This window comes from Mirounga angustirostris, unplaced genomic scaffold (assembly GCF_029215605.1).
Source record: "Mirounga angustirostris isolate CCGP_5_RB_7025 unplaced genomic scaffold, mMirAng1.0.hap1 SCAF_13, whole genome shotgun sequence".
Lineage (NCBI taxonomy): Eukaryota > Metazoa > Chordata > Mammalia > Carnivora > Phocidae > Mirounga > Mirounga angustirostris.
Genome location: NW_026991721.1, coordinates 68,299,695 through 68,316,776, shown reverse-complemented (window position 1 = coordinate 68,316,776; position 17,082 = coordinate 68,299,695). Strand labels below are relative to the sequence as shown.

Genomic DNA, 17,082 nt, shown 5'->3' with positions numbered 1-17,082 from the left:
TATTTCATAAAAGTCCTATGTTCTATTTTTTTTTAAAGATTTTATTTATTTATTTATTAGAGAGCGAGCAAGAGAGAAACAGCATGAGAGGGGAGAGGGTCAGAGGGAGAAGCAGGCTCCCCGCTGAGCCGGGAGCTCAATGTGGGACTTGATCCCAGGGCCCTGGGATCATGACCTGAGCCCAAGGCAGTCGCTTAACCAACTGAGCCACCCAGGTGCCCCTATGTTCTATTTTTCAACAAATTTAATTTTTAAAAGTTTATAGAGTACCTATGTTGTTTAAGACTTTTTGTGAATGCCAGGGATACGAAGCTCAGTAAGACACATTACATACTCTCTATGAGTGAGAACTACAGGTAAAAATGTGGAATGCAATGTGCTAGGTGCAAAGGTCTATGGGAACACAAATAAATTTGCATAAGCATGAGGAGAGAGTCAGAACTTAGGTTAACAGAAATTATGTTATTAATTTGTAAAGTATGAATAAATAGGCAACAAAAGAATTTCACTCAAGCTTATAAATTGACACAAAATTTTGATATAAGGAACAGCACTGCTGCATTTATTCTAAGAAATGCGCATTTAAAACAGTGTAGAAATACAGTACTAAATGCTCAGTTTATCACTCAAATGTAAAATGCTATAAATCACTCTCCCCAAATAAAACAGAATAAAACAAACCCCCAAGCTGTCAAGCATCACATAATTTCAAATCTGACCTAGAGGGTAGTATTTTTGCAATTGTCTCCGGATGCCACCAAACCAGCCAGAAAACAAATATAACTGCCAAGCTTCCTTAGCATTTGCCTTAAATTACATGAACAGTGAACATTCTCAGAAACACCCTGTTGCAGATATTTAAATTTTTACACACTTCATGGAAATCAATAAAACTGCAGGCAAATGATGCAGCTCTTGAGTAACGACATGAATTTTTTTTTTTTCTATTCCTAGAGGAGAAGCTAAGTCATAAGATTACATTCCATGCTTTTGAAACCAAAGGTTAGTGACATTTAAGTCTTACTGAAAACCCCTATCTGAAGGGGAATGATTGTGTTTTCCTTGGTAATTATACTTCAATTGGTAATTCTATTAAATAGGCAAGTCTTTTTTTTCCTTTCCAGTTCAAATCAGATAAGTAGCAGTAACAACAAAATCTGCCAAGCAATACGTTCTTCATGATGACAAACGCTAGGCCCAGTAGACTGAGGATCAGGACAAGGAAAGTGAAGAGCTGCCTGTCAGTCCTGGAGGAACTCAGGCACAATCTCTCCGGCAGGTTCGGGATCCTGTGCTGCTGTCGGAATTAAGAGAACTTCAGCTGTCAGCCAGTTCAGTGGGGCTCAGTGGAGTGCAGCTCAAGGCCAAAAGTCAGGAAGGGGGGGTACATGGTCTCCCCTAGCCTCTGCCCCCAAACGATTGGACCCTGGAGTCAGCGCTTGCTGTTTTTACAACATACTCCTTCTCAATCTCTTAGAAACTTCAGCTCTTCCTGCGTCCTGGGCTAATTGATATCATTACTTGAAGGAGTATAAATCAGTTTTAAAATTAAGGAGTGAAATCACAGGACCAAGTCCCGGTTCAGCTATTGCACGAGTTGTATGACTCTGGGGGCTAATGCTTTTTGATCTCAGTTTTCTCGATTTCAAATGGGGATGGTGGACACAATGCTACCCCAGGGCTGCTTCAGTAGTTGGGAGAAATGGGGTAGCATATGTAAACAGTTTATTAGATGTAATGTTCTCTGGAGTTTATTAGACGTAATATTTGCTATATGAGAGAAAGACAAGTTATAAAACAATGCAGCTGCTTAACATAATAATGGTTCCTCAAGAAAACATCATTTGTAGAACTCAAACTTTCTAAAATTATACATAATTATTTTTACCTCCTTTGTTAGGTTGTATACCAAGCTGTACATTAGTGGGGTGCAATCGACTCTCAGAGTATAGTTTCCTTAAAGATAAAGAGAGAGTGGGTTTTTATTTCATTTACTTCATTCTTTCATTCAAAGATGAATCCTAGGTCTTTACCCAGAAGGATCCTTAACATAACATAATAATAAAAAAAAAACTTAAAAAAAAAACTAATGATGTAATGTATGGTGACTAACATAACATAATAAAATTAAATAATAAAAATAAACCTAAGTCCAGTAAAAACTGTCCAGCTTACTATTCAATAAAGGCATCACTGCTCACCATGGTCCTCAGTTCCAGGCATGAAACAACCCCCATCACCGCTCCAAATCTTCACCTCCCACTCTGCCCAAGCAGACTCCTGCTCAGGGGCTTTGCATATACAGTTCCCTCAGCCTGGAACAGTGTTATGCATTATATCTGCATGACTTAAAACTCCCCCTCTAGTCTAATGTCATGTTTTCTGAGAGTTTTCCCCTGAACTTCCTACCTAGAGGAGCACCCTCTCTTCCTATTATCCTAGCCGCTCTTTCTCTTTTGACCTTGCTTATTTTTCTCATTAGTTATCTTTCAAACATGTTAAATATTTGCCTTTTTATTTTCCATCCTCCCAGCAGACTAGAAGTTCCACGGGAACAGGTGTTCTCTTTTATTTGTTGCCAGGGGTTAGCACTGTCCTGGCCTTTAGCATTTACCCAATAAACATTTGTTGTAAAAATGCATTTATGGGGGCACCTAGGTGGCTCACTCAGTTAAGCTTCCAACTCTTGATTTTGGCTCAGGTCATGGTCTCAGTTTCCTGGGATCGAGCCCTGCATCGGGCTCCATGCTCAGCTTGGAGTCTGCTTGAGATTCTCTCTCTCTCTCTCTCTCTCTCTCCTTCTGCTCCACCTCCCCCCGCTTGTATGTGTGCATGCGCACACACACTCTCTCTCTCAAATAAAAGAAATAAAATCTTTTTAAAAATGCATTTATAAGGCAGATGCTCTCCAGCTAGTTCTGAATAGAGAACAGAGATGGCGTTCCCATTCCTCAGGAAATCTGTCTGATGAGTTTGAGAGTCATGAGAACCAGACAGGAGGGGTAACCTCAAGAAGTTGTGGGAGTACAGGGAGGGAAGGCTAAAGCATGATGGGGGCCTGGGGAAGGGAAAGTTAAGACAACTTCATCAAGGATTAGCCTGTACAAATGCCCAGAAATATAAAAGTACACGATGTACTCAAAGAATGGCCAGCAACTCTTATCACAAAGCTTCATATCCATGTCTGGGGACAGCAAAAGTTGAGGCTTTAAAAATAAGTAGACACCCCAGCAGAACTGTTCATGGAACTTAAAAGGCTGGTTCTAAAATTCAACTGAAGAATAAATATGCACAAATTTTAGCCACTGACATTTTTAAAAGCGATAAAGAGCTAGTAGGAGTGCAAACCAGAGAGTCAGAGAGGTAGTCTGGCAGCATGAATTACCACATAATGCACGTGTACCATGACCAAGCCATGATACTGTAGCTCTCCACTCTCCACTTATGTAGAAAAAGGCAAATAAACAAGATATTTACTGCAACAAATTGAAGCAATCTGACCATCAGCTGGAGAATTGAGACTTAAATTGCTCTGTTGAAAACACTGTAGAAGTTTTTGTTTTCAAGTGATAGATCTATATATAATGACATGGAAAGTTTTCCATAATATGCTGTTGAGTGGAAAAGAAGATGCAGAACCATGTAGCATGTAATATGTAATATGTAATGAAAACCTGTATAAGGTAGTGAGGGGCAACACAATGTAGTGGTTAGAAGGATAAAGTTGATCAGCTAGATTTGAGTCTCAGCTCAATCTTTTACTAGCTGTGTGACCTTGGTAAAGTTACTTAATCTCTCTGAATTGGACGTTTCCTCTTCTATACAAGGAAAATAATAAAAGTACCTACCTTACAGGATTATTGGATTAAATAAATATTTACATGTAAAGCACTTAAGACACCACCTTCAACACCACTGATGGTTTGTGTGAGCTAACCATCTATAGATGAATGTTAGTGTGATGGAAACATCTCAAATTGAGGACAGTAGCACCTTCGGAGAGAGGGCTGAGTTTGAGAGTAATATTAGTAAAGGTTTTTGCTTTATTTATAAATTTTGCATTTTACCATGAGAAAGCCAATGTATCACTTATTGTTTTATCTTAAAAATGAATATTTAACAAAATTTTAAATATAAAACAAAGTAAGATAAGTGGCATCCTAGTCATCGAGTAACATGGTGTCACGTGCTCTTGATCCTGAGAATGATGGGGAGACAATGCAGCATTTTAAGGCAGGGAGTGACATCATCAGCAAATTCCAATGATTAAAACCATTAAAAATCAAATCTTACAAACAAACCTAGCAATAAAGACATTATTCTACTTCTGAAAAATACACGTTTAAGTTCTTATTCTCTGTAGCAAAGGTGTTTCATCTGATTATGTGTTTCTAAGTAAGGGTAATAGTTCCAAGCTAATATTTTTCAACTTTTACTCTGTGAGAGGCACAGGTCTGGGAGTTTTGCAAATATTAGCCACTTTTGCCCTGATAAGAGCCTTGGAGATACGTACTCTTGGTAACTCTATTTTTAAATTTTTTTAAGTGTTTTTCCTTTTTTTTTTTTTTTTTAAAGATTTTTATTTATTTATTCCTGAGAGACAGAGAGAGAGAGAGGGGCAGAGGGAGAAGCAGGCTCCCTGCCGAGCAGGGAGCCCGATGCGGGACTCGATCCCAGGACCCTGGGATCATGACCTGAGCCGAAGGCAGACGCTTAACCATCTGAGCCACCCAGGCGCCCTTTTTTCCTTTTTTTGAAAGACTTTATTTCTTTATTTGTTTGAGAGAGTGAGTGAGAGAGGGAGAGCACAAGCAGGTGAGCGGCAGGCAGAGGGAGAGGGAGAAGCAGACTTCCCGCTGAGCAGGGAGCCCGATGCAGGACTCGAACCCAGGATCCTGGGATCATGACCTGAGCCGAAGGCAGATGCTTAACTGACTGAGCCACCCAGGCAGCCCGGTAACTCTAGAGGTGAGAAAACTGAGACATGATAAGTAAGTCACAACCTGAGGTCACACAACGAGGAAGTGGCAGTGCCACGAGGAAGGCCAGGCCCTTCACCACGAACGTAAGAGGAGGGCAGGATGGCTGAAATGCACTGCGTGAGCTACCTCCTAGGACGATGTAACTCAGAAAGGTGGACCAAGAAGATATGTACATGGCAGCATGTCTCCAGCAAAATGCAATGTCTCAATTACTGCTGATACGGAAAGTTTACTCCTACACTACAGGGAAGATTCTAAAAGCCCACCCTGCGTTCATTGACTCATTCATTTGCTGTACCTGTGCAACACGTGTTTCTTTAACAAGACATTGGGAAGCCATGAGTTATCAAGATCCTGTCTGTTCCGGGCTGAAGAAGACAGCCTAGTAACAGAAATAGTTTGTAAAGCAAATAGTTGTTTAGCCATGGCAGTGATGAGTGCTAAAGATGGGCTTGCCTGAAAAAGTAACAGTTCAGAGGAGGCTGTAAGGATAAGAATTAAACAGGTAGAGTGTGTTGCACAGACATCTGGTACTGAGAACAGCAGGTGCACTGTCCGGGAAGGAGCATATGGTCAAGAACAGAAAGATGAGTGGGTGTGGAGGGTAGTGGCAATGGACTGCTTGATCTTGGAAATAGACCTGACGATGTCCTTTTGTTCAAATCTCTGCTTATCAAAAGCAAATACGTTCTTTTTTTTTTTAATGATTGTATTTATTTATTTGAGAGAGAGGGAATGAGAGACAGAGAGCATGAGAGGGGGGAGGGTCAGAGGGAGAAGCAGACTCCCTGCCGAGCAGGGAGCCCCTTGCGGGACTCCATCCAGGGACTCCAGGATCATGACCTGAGCCGAAGGCAGTTGCTTAACCAACTGAGCCACCCAGGCACCCGCAAATACGTTCTTTAAGGCCAGTCTTAAGTGTCATTTCTCAGGCTTTTCCTGAACTTGCTACTATTCTCTCCTCTGAACTCCTAGACCAGTCTGATTATAGCCTTTTTTTAAAATAGTAATATGATTTTTTTTAAGGATTTTATTTATTTATTTGAGAGAGAGAGAGAGACCTAAGCTGAGGTCAGACACTGGGCTGAAGGCAGGCGTTTAACCAACTGAGCCACCCAGGTGCCCATTTGGCCTTTTCATAGTACCTGCATATATTAGTATCCTAGACTAATTTATCATTTGTACTGAGCCACAAACTCCTGAGTGCAAGACTGTTCTTTACTAACCTCTTATTCCTTTGAAATACTGGAAAGTACATTATGGAGAGAAGTGCTCAATAACGATTCATTGAATTGGAAAAAAAATTAAGAAAAAATACTTGGACATCAGTATTTTTTTCCAAAATCTATATGCATGATATGATAAAACTAGGATTATATTTAAATTATACTTTTTGCTACCCCATTCTAAAACCATAGAAATCTTTAGTTCTATTATTTATTTATCCACTTAACAGGTATTTACGATCCCTAGCACAGACAAGAAAATCTGCCAGATGAAGCAAATCAGAGAGGGCTGCTTTCCCAAATTAGCACTCTTGGGCTTACAGCTGCTGTGAGGCAAGCGCACAGCCGGACCCACCAGCAGCAGAGTCCCTAACCACATGGACCGGATTTGCCTTCTTTACTGGAGCATCATTTATAAACTAAGTAGCTGCTACTAGTTCGTGTACTAGATCGCATCTTTTCCTATGAGACCAACGTTATTCACCTTCTATAGAAGAATCAGCATTAACATAGGCCACACCACGCTCTTGAAGGAGTCTGGAATTCTCCTATAATAAAAAAGAAAGAAAACCATAAACATATATCATAACCTCCCCCTAAAACAATGTACATCTACATGTGCTGTGTGGAGATATTTGAAACAAGCTGACCACAAAATTGATATATAAGATTCTGAAAACAGTTTGTTTGAAATAATTCCGATAAAGATTATTCTAAGAGATAACAAGCAAAACATTTTTAAGACTAAAATTTAAGATGAACCTACCCATATTCTTAATATGGTAAATAGAAAAGGAGTTGATTCCTTTAACCATGCCATGGTTTACCCTTCAAGAAATTCTCTTATCAAACCTGAATGACATAAGATAGAAACCCCTCAGTGGAAATCTTCCCATGAACATCTCCCTCTCAATTTCTCTCTCTCTCTCTTTTTTTAAAGTAAGCTTCAAGACCAGCGTGGAGCCCAACTAGGCTTGAACTTATGACCCTGAGATCAAGACTTGATCTGAGCTCAAGAATGGGACGCTTAACCCAACTGGCCCACGCAGGCGCCCCCCCCCCCGCCATGAACATCTCTTTATTTAAGAGGAGAATCTCGCCTGATTCAATCATTTCAAATTTCAAATTTATGGGTTAAAAATATGTGGTTTCCATACTATACTCAGAAGCATGAAGTTCTTCTGTAGGATGACACCACCTACTGGTCAAGACTGATCATTGCACAATAGTAAAATGCTGACAAAACGTGTAGCAGGGTTTTTGGGGTTTTGTTGTTGTTGTTGTTGTTGTTGTTGTTGTTGAGCTATCAAGTGGATTTTGAATCTCCAAAACATGTAATTTCCTAAGCATCCCGACAGTAAGAAAGGAAGTAGAAACAATATGCAACTTTAGGTGGTGAATCTGAAACAGACAAACCAAGAGGTTTCTCTCCCCCCACCTTTGGTTGTTTCCTAAATTCCACATATGGTATTCATCTTTCTCTGACTTATTTCGCTTAGCATTATACTCTCTAGATCCATCCATGTTATTGCAAATAGCAAGATTCTGTTCCTTTTTATGGCTGAATAATAATCCATTATATATATATACATGTTTGTGTGTATATATGTGTGTGTATGTATGTGTGTGTGTGTGTGTATATAAAATGAGATATATATATCTCACGTCTTCTTTATCCATTCATCTATTGATGGACACTTGGGCTGCTTCCATAATTTGGGTATTGTAAATAATGCTGCTATAAACATAGGGGTGCATATATCTTTTTGCATTAGTGTTTTTCGTATTATTTGAGTGGTGGAATTATTGGATTATATAGTAACTCTATTTTTAATTTTTTAAGGAACCTCCATACTGGTTTCCACAGTGTGGACCAGTTTGCATTCCCACCAACAGTGCATGAGGGTTCCTTTTTCTCCACATTCTTGCCAACACTTTTGTTTTTGATTTTAGACATTCTGGCAGGTCTGAGGTGATATCTCATTGTGGTTCTGATTCCCATTTCCCTGATGAAGAGTGATGTTGAGCATTTTTTCATGTGCCCATTGGTCATCCATATATCTTCTTGGGGAAATGTCTGTTCATGTTTTCTGCTCATTTTTTAATCAGATTGGTTTTTGTGTGTTGAGTTGCTCAGTTTTTTTTTTTTTTTTTTTTTTTGAGTTGCTCAGTTCTTTATTTATTTTGGATACTAACCCTTTATCAGGTAAGTCATTTGCAAATATCTTCTCCTATTTGGTAGGCTGTCTTTCAGTATTGTTCATTGTTTCCTTTGCTGTTCAGAAGGTTTTTATTTTGATATAATCTCAATAGTTTGTTTTTGTCTCCCTTGCCTCAGGGAAGGCATTATTGAACATGATGTCAGCTGTGGGTTTTCATATATGGTCTTTATTATGTTGAGGTATGTTCCCTCTAAACCTACTTTGTTGAGGGTTTTCATCATAAATGGATGTAGTACTTTGTCAAAAGCTTTTTCTGCAACTACTAAAATGATTATATGGTTTTTATCCTTTCTCTTGCTAATGTATCACATTGGTTGATTTGCAAATATTGAACCACCCAGGATTAAATCCCACTTAATTGTGGTGAATGTTTTTTAAATGTATCATTGGATTCAGTTAGCTAATATTTTGTTGAGGATTTTTGCATCTATGTTCATCAGAGATACTGGCTTGTAGTTCATTTTGTGTAGTGTCCTTATCTGGTCTTGGTATCAGGGTAATCTTGGTCTCATAGAATGAATTTGAAAGCTTTCTTTCCTCTTCTATTTTATGGATTAGTTTGAAAAGAATAGGTATTAACTCTTTTTAAAATTTTTGGTAGAATTCATCTGTGAAGCTATCTGGTCCTGGACTTTTGTTTGTTGGGAATTTTTTGATTACTGATTCAATTTCATTGCTAGTAATTGGTCTATTCAAATTTTCTATTTCTTCCTAATTCAGTTTTGATAAATTATATAAATTATATGTTTCTTTTTTTTAAGATTTTATTTATTTATTTGACAGAGAGAGAGGCGCAGTGAGAGAGGGAACACATGCAGGGGGAGTGGGAGAGGGAGAAGCAGGCCTCCCGCCGAGTAGGGAGCCTGATGTGGGGCTCAATCCCAGGACCCTGGGATCATGAGCTGAGCTGAAGGCAGATGCTTAATGACCAAGCCACCCAGGTGCCCCAAATTATGTTTCTAAGAATGTATCCATTTCTTCTTGGTTGTCCAGTTTGTTGGCACATATAATTTTTCATAATATTTTTCATAATATTCTTTTATAATCCTTTGTATATCTGTGGTGTTGGTTGGTATTTCTCCTCTTTCATTCCTGATTTTGTTTGAGTCCTCTCTTTTTTTTGATGAGTTTAGCTAAAGGTTTATCAATTTTATTGATCTTTTCAAAGAAGCAGCTCCTGGTTTCATTGAGCTGCTGTATTGTTTGTTTTGTTTTGTTTTGTTTTTTTAGTTTCTATTTTGTTTATTTCTGCTCTAATCTTTATAGTTCCCTTCCTTCTACTGATTTGGGGTTTTGTTTGTTCTTCTTTTTATAGTTTTTTTAGATGTAAGGTTAGGTTTTTTATCTGAGATTTTTCTTGCTTCTTAAGGTAGACCTGTATTGCTATAAACTTCCCTCTTAGAACAGCTTTTGCTGCAACCCAAAGATTTTGGACCATTGTGTTTTCATTTTCATTTGCTTCCATGTATTTTTTGATTTCCTCTTTCATTTCTTGGTTGACCCATTCATTGTTTAGTACATGTTATTTAACCTCCATGCATTTGTGCTCTTTCCAGATTTTTTTTGTGGTTGACTTATAGTTTCATAGTGTTCTGGTCAGAAAAAGATGCATGGTATGACTTCAATCTTTGTGAATTTGTTGAGGCTTATTTTGTGACCTAATATATGATATATTCTGGAGAACGTTCCATGTAGACTTGAAAAGAATGTGTATTCTACTCTTTTAGGATGGAACATTCTGAATGTATCTGTTAGATCCATCTGGTCCAAAGTGTCATTCAAAGCAACTATTTCCTTATTGATTTTCTGCTTGGATAATCTATCTTTTGATGTAAATGGGGTGTCAAAGTCTCCTACTATTACTGTATTACTATCAATTAGTTCCTTTATGTTTGTTGTTAACTGCTTTATGTATTTGGGTGCTCCCATGTTGGGTGCCTAAATACTTACAATTGTTTTATCTCCTTGTTGGATTGTTTCTTTTATGATTATACAGTGTCCTTCTTTGTCTCTTGTTACAGTCTTTGTTTTAAAGTCTATTTTGTCCAATATAAGTATTGCTACCCCAGATTTCTTTTCACATCCATTTGCATAAATGTTTCTCCATCCCTTCATTTTCAGTTGGCATTTGTCTCTATAGAGTCTAAAATGACTTGTAGGCAACATTTAGATGGGTCTTGCTTTTCTACCCATTCTGCTTTTTGTCTTTTGATTGGAATGTTTAGTCCATTTACACTCAAAGTAATTCTTGATAGGGATGAACTTATTGCCATTTTGTCACTTGTATTATGGTTGTTTTTATAGTTCCTCTCTGTTCCTTTCTTCTTTGGCTCTCTTCTCTCACGGTTAGTTGGCTTTCTCTAGTCATATATTTGGATTCCTGTCTCTTTATTTTTTGCATATCCATTACTGGTTTCTGATCTGTGGTTACTATTTGGTTTGTGTACAACATCTTCTGTGTAAAGTAAAATTACTTCCAAAGGGGCCTATCAAATATTCTGCAGTGAGACTTCCTGCCTCATTTTTACCATGATTTAATTTAGAGTCAGTCATATAAGGAACATGAATGTGAAAAGTGTACCTTAATATTCAGGCTCAAGGAGGGATTTAAATGTGGTTAGCTTTAGGAGCTAATCTGGAAAGGACAATAGAAAAAATGGTATCTTATTTTGATGTTTGGTTTCTAGTGAATTTACTTATTTACTGTCACACTCCCAGAAAATGAAGATTGATCATTTTGACAAGTGACATTAAGTGGCTTCAAAGTTCAAGCCAAACAGGTCTTTAATACAAAGAGACGGTTATTTTTAAACACGGATGCATTGTTTCAGATTTTGGAAATAAGTCTGAATACGTCCTCACTGAAATCACTTGTTATTTTTACATCCTTGAGAATTAAGTCCTAACTGCTTCGCTGTAATGAAAATTTATATTGTAGCAAATTATCAACTAACCTCTGCCCACTCAGTAGAACCAAGAAGACCAAATTCTTCCGCATCCCAGCTTGCAAACAAAATTGTTCTTCTAGGTCTCCATCCTAAAATATATGTGTAGACACATTAATGCTGGGACAATACATAATATATCCAAGATATTGTACAACTCCACAGAAAAACAACACTAAAACTTCATTGGTTGTTTAGGAAAGGTGAACTCTGGTGAGAATTTTTACTTACATGATTTCCTTTCGTGAGATTTTTAAAGCTGATTTGTCAATACAAAAGAGCACATTTGCACTGAAAAGGGGGAAAATGTAGACACAGCAAAAATTCTGTGAGGTCATAATATTTGAATTGGTGTATAATGATTGGATACACACAGGCAGCCATCTGGTTCTGCAGCTGCCCGGAGAGAAAGAAGAAAGTGCTAGATGTGGTCTGTGTTCTGAGAGCAGATAAAACTGAGAGAAAACTCCTTACAACCCTTCCACGTTCTGGCATTGCACAAACAATTGTTCAGTGTCAGCTGGTTGTGTGATTTCACTCCCTTCTCTGCCAGCATTCGTCAACAGAAGCTCTGTTAGCAATACCGAAGTCTGTGGCCGCTACAATAACTCAGCACCACTCAACAAGGAGGTGATACGGCTGGGACTTAGAAACACTGACCTTGGAGTTCAAGAAAGATCTTATTTCAATTACCAGTTCTTTCACTTACTAGCAGTAGGACTGGGGAAGTTATGCAAGCTTCCTCAGTGTCCCTTTCTTCATCTATACCCCAGGAGGAGCAAGGTAGAGATGAAGATACTACTTGATTTGGGGGAAGACTGAATGGAGTCATGTTTACAAATACAACACTTCATATGTGCTCCCAAAACTTGTCATTATTTTAGTAAACAGTTCACTTGTGCTTAACAAGAATATGTATCCCTACAGCTGAGTCCAGTGTTTTATTTTTGTCAAGTTTGTTCATGATATTATTCAAATTTCCTATGAGTTGTTATTCCTCATCACTGCATTCTCTTGGCATGCTATCATTGTCACTGTGATGTTTTGTATTCATCATAGGGAGTCTTACTGCAAAATCATGGCATTTTTTTGGACTACTCTTAAACACTAGCTAATTCATGACCTATGTAGATTCAAGCCTTCATGATTCTGTGTTCTTAAAATGCAAGAGAGCTGTGTAGAAAAAAAGAAAAGAGCCCTTTACCATTTTGTTTTAAAGAGAAACATGGCTTTGTGGATGGGTAGCCAGAAATTTGAGTTGAAACCCTGGTTCTCTGACCTGCCACATACTAGGTACACCACACACTAGCTATACAACTGGATTCTATAAACCTTGATTAGCTTATTGGTGAAACGAAAACAGAAATAACTAGACTTCTCCCTGGTTGCTAAGAGTTCAAAATAGAGAGCACTCGAAAACACTGGTTCTCTGAGGAAACGAGCACCATGCAAACTTAATATATTTTTGCCATTGTTTTTATTGTTGCTAAAAAAAAAAAAAAAAAAAAAAAACCTGGATCACATTTCCAGCCCCAAACCCTCATTTGCAGGGTCAGTACACAGCGCGGTTTTCTGCTCTCAAGGCGTAATTTATTTTAAAAAGCAGCCATTTGAACTCAATCTTATCTTTGTTTTCATAAGACGATTGTAAAATGATTGAAGCAATTGTGCTAGGAGCAGAAACCTAAATCTCGGGAGAACAAACCAAGGCTGGGGGTGTGGGAATGCAAACATCAAACTTTTGAGACATCCTATTAGGCAGCGAGACCAGTACTTTTCTGAGAAAGCTTCCATCTCCTTACTTGGGACACTTGACCTGACGTGTGAGGCCAGAAGGGCCCAAGGAACTTTTGCTCACAGTTCTCTGATCAGGACACTTTGGCCTATGACCTATTTTGGTTTGTCCTCTCCTGTGAAGAAACCCATTTCTACCTTCTTTGTTGTCAAGAGCAACCCCTAACAGCAGAATTCCTTTATTTTAGATTATAATTTTATGAATATCAATAATGTAAACATTATTCTATAAATAAGCAAAAATAAATAAACAATATAATTAACTAACCCACATGACTAATATAGCCACTAGTTATTGAAAGCTGTTCTATGCCAGTAGGTATTACTAAGTACTCGATACTACTAAGGTGGTATACTTTGCACACATCCTCTCAGGTGACCCTTCACACAATCATGTGAAAACGTGGTAATTTTACACACTTTACAGAGGACTACACTGAGATTCAGAGAGGTTGATCTTTTTACTTTCTGTTTATATTACCTTCTTTTTTCAGTGTTCCAAAACTCCTCACAATTTCATGAACAACAGCTGCTCCGCTCTGAGGGTCAATGCCACCAAACACCCATGAGTCACGGTGACCTCCAAGAATGACATATCTGTCTAGAAAGCATCATTGCAGAATTACTTGTCATTCCAGGTCAACAACGGAGCAAATTGCAAATGACTCAAGAGCATCCAAACAGAGAGCATTCGCGACTCCAAGAAAGATACCAAGGTTCCTGAAGACTTGTGTAAATATACCTATTGTGTTCTGATTTTGATGTATGAAGAAAATATGAATGTGATAAGCAAAGGTATACTTCAACGTATGATAGTAATCACAAGTATAGAGGTAATGATAAGTATAGAAGGATAGAAATGATTCCATCCACCTCTCTTTATAATTCTCTTACTCCTCTCTTACCTACTTGTCACTTTGCTTCCAGTATTTTCAGAGTAAGAGAACGCAGTGGCCACATAGTAGGTTCTCCACTTCCTAATCCTTCTGGTCAATTTTCAAGGTACAGCTCAGTGATTTTCCTCCTCTATGACTCCTTCCTAGCTTCCAAATGGGAGGGAACTGCTCCCACGATCCAGCCCTCAGAGCAATCCTATCATACCTGACCAACAGTTACCACACTTGAATGTATGGTTCCTTGTTCTCATTTTATCCCTTCATCCCTCATGCCTAATACAGAGCCAGCACAAAATAGGTACTCAGGAAGATTCAATGAATTGCCCCTTATATATTATTTAGTACTCACTGAAAGCATACCAGTATTCTTTATCACTGAAAGAAAGCTTTGGCTGCTTCTAAAAAAATATGTATAATGACTGTTGGTAACAAATATATAACCATAATTCCTAAGGAATTCAAACATAATGAAGTAAGACTATTTATAAAAAGTATTAATCTGTAGGTCATCTGAAATTCTGTGGAAATCATGCGTCTATATATCTTATTAACTTCAATGGAAAATAAAACCATGTAAAGGATTCATTAATTCAAGGTTACCTTAATTTTCTTTCCTTTTTTTAGAGAGTGAGCGCACATGAGCCGGGTTGTGCAGAGAATCTTATGCTGGCCGTGGAGCCCGACACGGGGCTCAATCTCACGACCCTGACATCAGGACCTGAGCTGAAATCAAGAGTTGGATACTTAACCGACTGAGCCACCTAAGTACCACAAGGTTACCTGAATTTTCTAAGAATGTTATCTTTTATATAGATGCTTGTAGCTATCATGAAGATATTTCCCCAAGCAAAATATGTGGTAAACTAATCCAGAAAACCCTGAGAAAATACCTCAAAATGACCTCTTCCTGCCCTTGCTCCCTTGATCATTTAATTGAAGCATGCACAGCTTAACATTAACTAACCTTGGGCATCTAACCAGCCTAGCCCCACATTTCCTTTTCTTCACAACACGTATCACAATACAAAATTACCTCATATTTATGTATTCTGTGTTTGTGTAAGTTCCATTAGGGCAAAGAATTGCTGTGCTCTGTTCACCCTACGTTCCCAGAGCTCAGAGGAGTACCTGGCCCAGAAGAATTGTTCAATCGATATTTGCTGAGCAAATGATTAATTTACCTGGTTCTACTGCTCCTTTGAGAGTTCCAATCACATTGTAGATTCTTGTCACTTTGTTGTTAGAATGGATGTGCATCTTGACTTTTCTAAAGCAAAAATAAAGGACACATTCTGAAAACACTGGTTAACGCTTTGCCACCCACAGTTTTTTTTTAACTCTTACATCATTTTAAAGATTTCTAAATGTACATATGCAAGAATTCCATTGTTCCGTTGTCCAATACCAATGAGGTAAGTGTACTCCCGTCTACAACCTGTGGTTTTGTTTCCTGCCAGTACTAGATATATTTTATTTTTTTAATCATCCTCTGTAATTCTTTTTTTGAAAAAAAGATTTCCTTCCCCGAAAGAGAGTTACAATAGAAACAGTCTCTTAACCTTGTAGAAAAGTTGCCAATAAAGCCAGGTCCAACATTGTAGGGCACGTGGAGATTTCCTTTCCAGTTGCTATCTGGCGGCGCTGCCCCACCCATTTTCCTGTTGAATGCAAAAAGTATTATCAGCTGAAGGAACATTTTGTAGCTAACAGTTAAAATGTCAGTGAGCTTGCTTTCTTGAGTGCCTGCTCGTAACGGTCTCTATGAGTCAGGGATATGCCATTTCCCCCTTCCTACGCATCTGGCTCCCTGCTCAGCGGGACCCCTGCTTCTCCCTCTCCCACTCCCCCTGCTTGTATTCCCTCTCTCGCTGTGTCTCTATCTGTCTCCGTCAAATAAATAAAAAAAAAAAAAAAAGAAGTTAATCAGAAGAAGATACATATAAAGCCAACTGTAATATAAAACAAAACAAGACAAATGATAGAGAAAGTTGTAAAGAATATAGACAAAAGAAAGCTTGATTTAGCTTATGGGATCATGAACAACTTTCTAGAGGTTTTATTTGTCTGAATTTTAAAGGATGAGTTAAGATCTCAGCATGGGAAGGTGACGTGGAGAGCGTTCCAGGTACAAAGTATGGTATAAAGAGGTACAGATGCAGAGAAGTATAGAGGAAGTGTAAGGCATGGTGATTGTTTTGGCTGTACTATAAGATGACTATAAGATGCTATAAGATGACAGAAGCTTGAAAAGGAGTAAAACTTTGCTTCTGGAAAAATGGAGATGTGCTTTACCCTATTCTTCCTGCTAAGTACAACTAAATCCTCTGGACCATAAGTGTACAGAAAACAAACATTAGGCTCTGAAGGGTGGAGAGAAGAAAACACACTAGCTTGGGACCTCAGAGTACAAGAAAAGACCCAGTGGTGAGTTCCTTCAGTTTCCTTTTTGGTATATCTACCCCAGACTTAGAGCTGAAAAAGCTGGCAAGCCAGAAATATCCGGTGGCACATCTGGAACACTCTATCTGATGACACCTGAACACACGTTCTTTTCAAGTCCATATGGAATATATTACCAGGATAGACTATATATTAGGCTGTGAAATGAGTCTAAATAAATTTAAATGACTGATATCATGCAACCCTTTAATTATATAATCTGTTTATTAATCCAACTACAAAAGAAATAATTTAGCAATCAATAACAGATGGGAATTTGGGAAATATGAAAATATATGGAAATCAAACAGCTGCCTCCTAAATACCCAATGGCTGAAAGAAAAAAATCACAAGAGTAATTAGAAAATACTTGGTGATGAATGGAAATGAAGACACAACATATCAAAACTTACGGGATTTAGCTAAAGCAGTGCTTGGAGAGAAATGTATAGCCATAAACATCTATATTTAAGAAGTAGAAAGACATCAAATCAATAAACTAGACTTCCACCTTAAAAAACTGGACATTAAAGAGCAAACTAAGCTTGTATCAAGCATGAGAAAGGAAATAATAAAGA

At 38.1% G+C, this 17,082-nt stretch overlaps 1 protein-coding gene across 1 annotated transcript in view; it reads right to left on the bottom strand.

Annotated features, from left to right (window-relative positions):
- FOLH1 (folate hydrolase 1) overlaps positions 1-17,082 on the bottom strand; it is a 68,990-nt gene that overhangs the window by 14,061 nt on the left and 37,847 nt on the right. Inside the window, exons 8-13 of the mRNA XM_045892829.2 lie at positions 15,625-15,723; positions 15,247-15,332; positions 13,651-13,770; positions 11,385-11,467; positions 6,693-6,756; positions 1,889-1,956 (exon numbers count right to left, since the gene is read on the bottom strand). Of these exons, the coding sequence (XP_045748785.1) occupies positions 1,889-1,956; positions 6,693-6,756; positions 11,385-11,467; positions 13,651-13,770; positions 15,247-15,332; positions 15,625-15,723 (520 nt within the window). The remainder of the gene's footprint in view (positions 1-1,888; positions 1,957-6,692; positions 6,757-11,384; positions 11,468-13,650; positions 13,771-15,246; positions 15,333-15,624; positions 15,724-17,082) is intronic.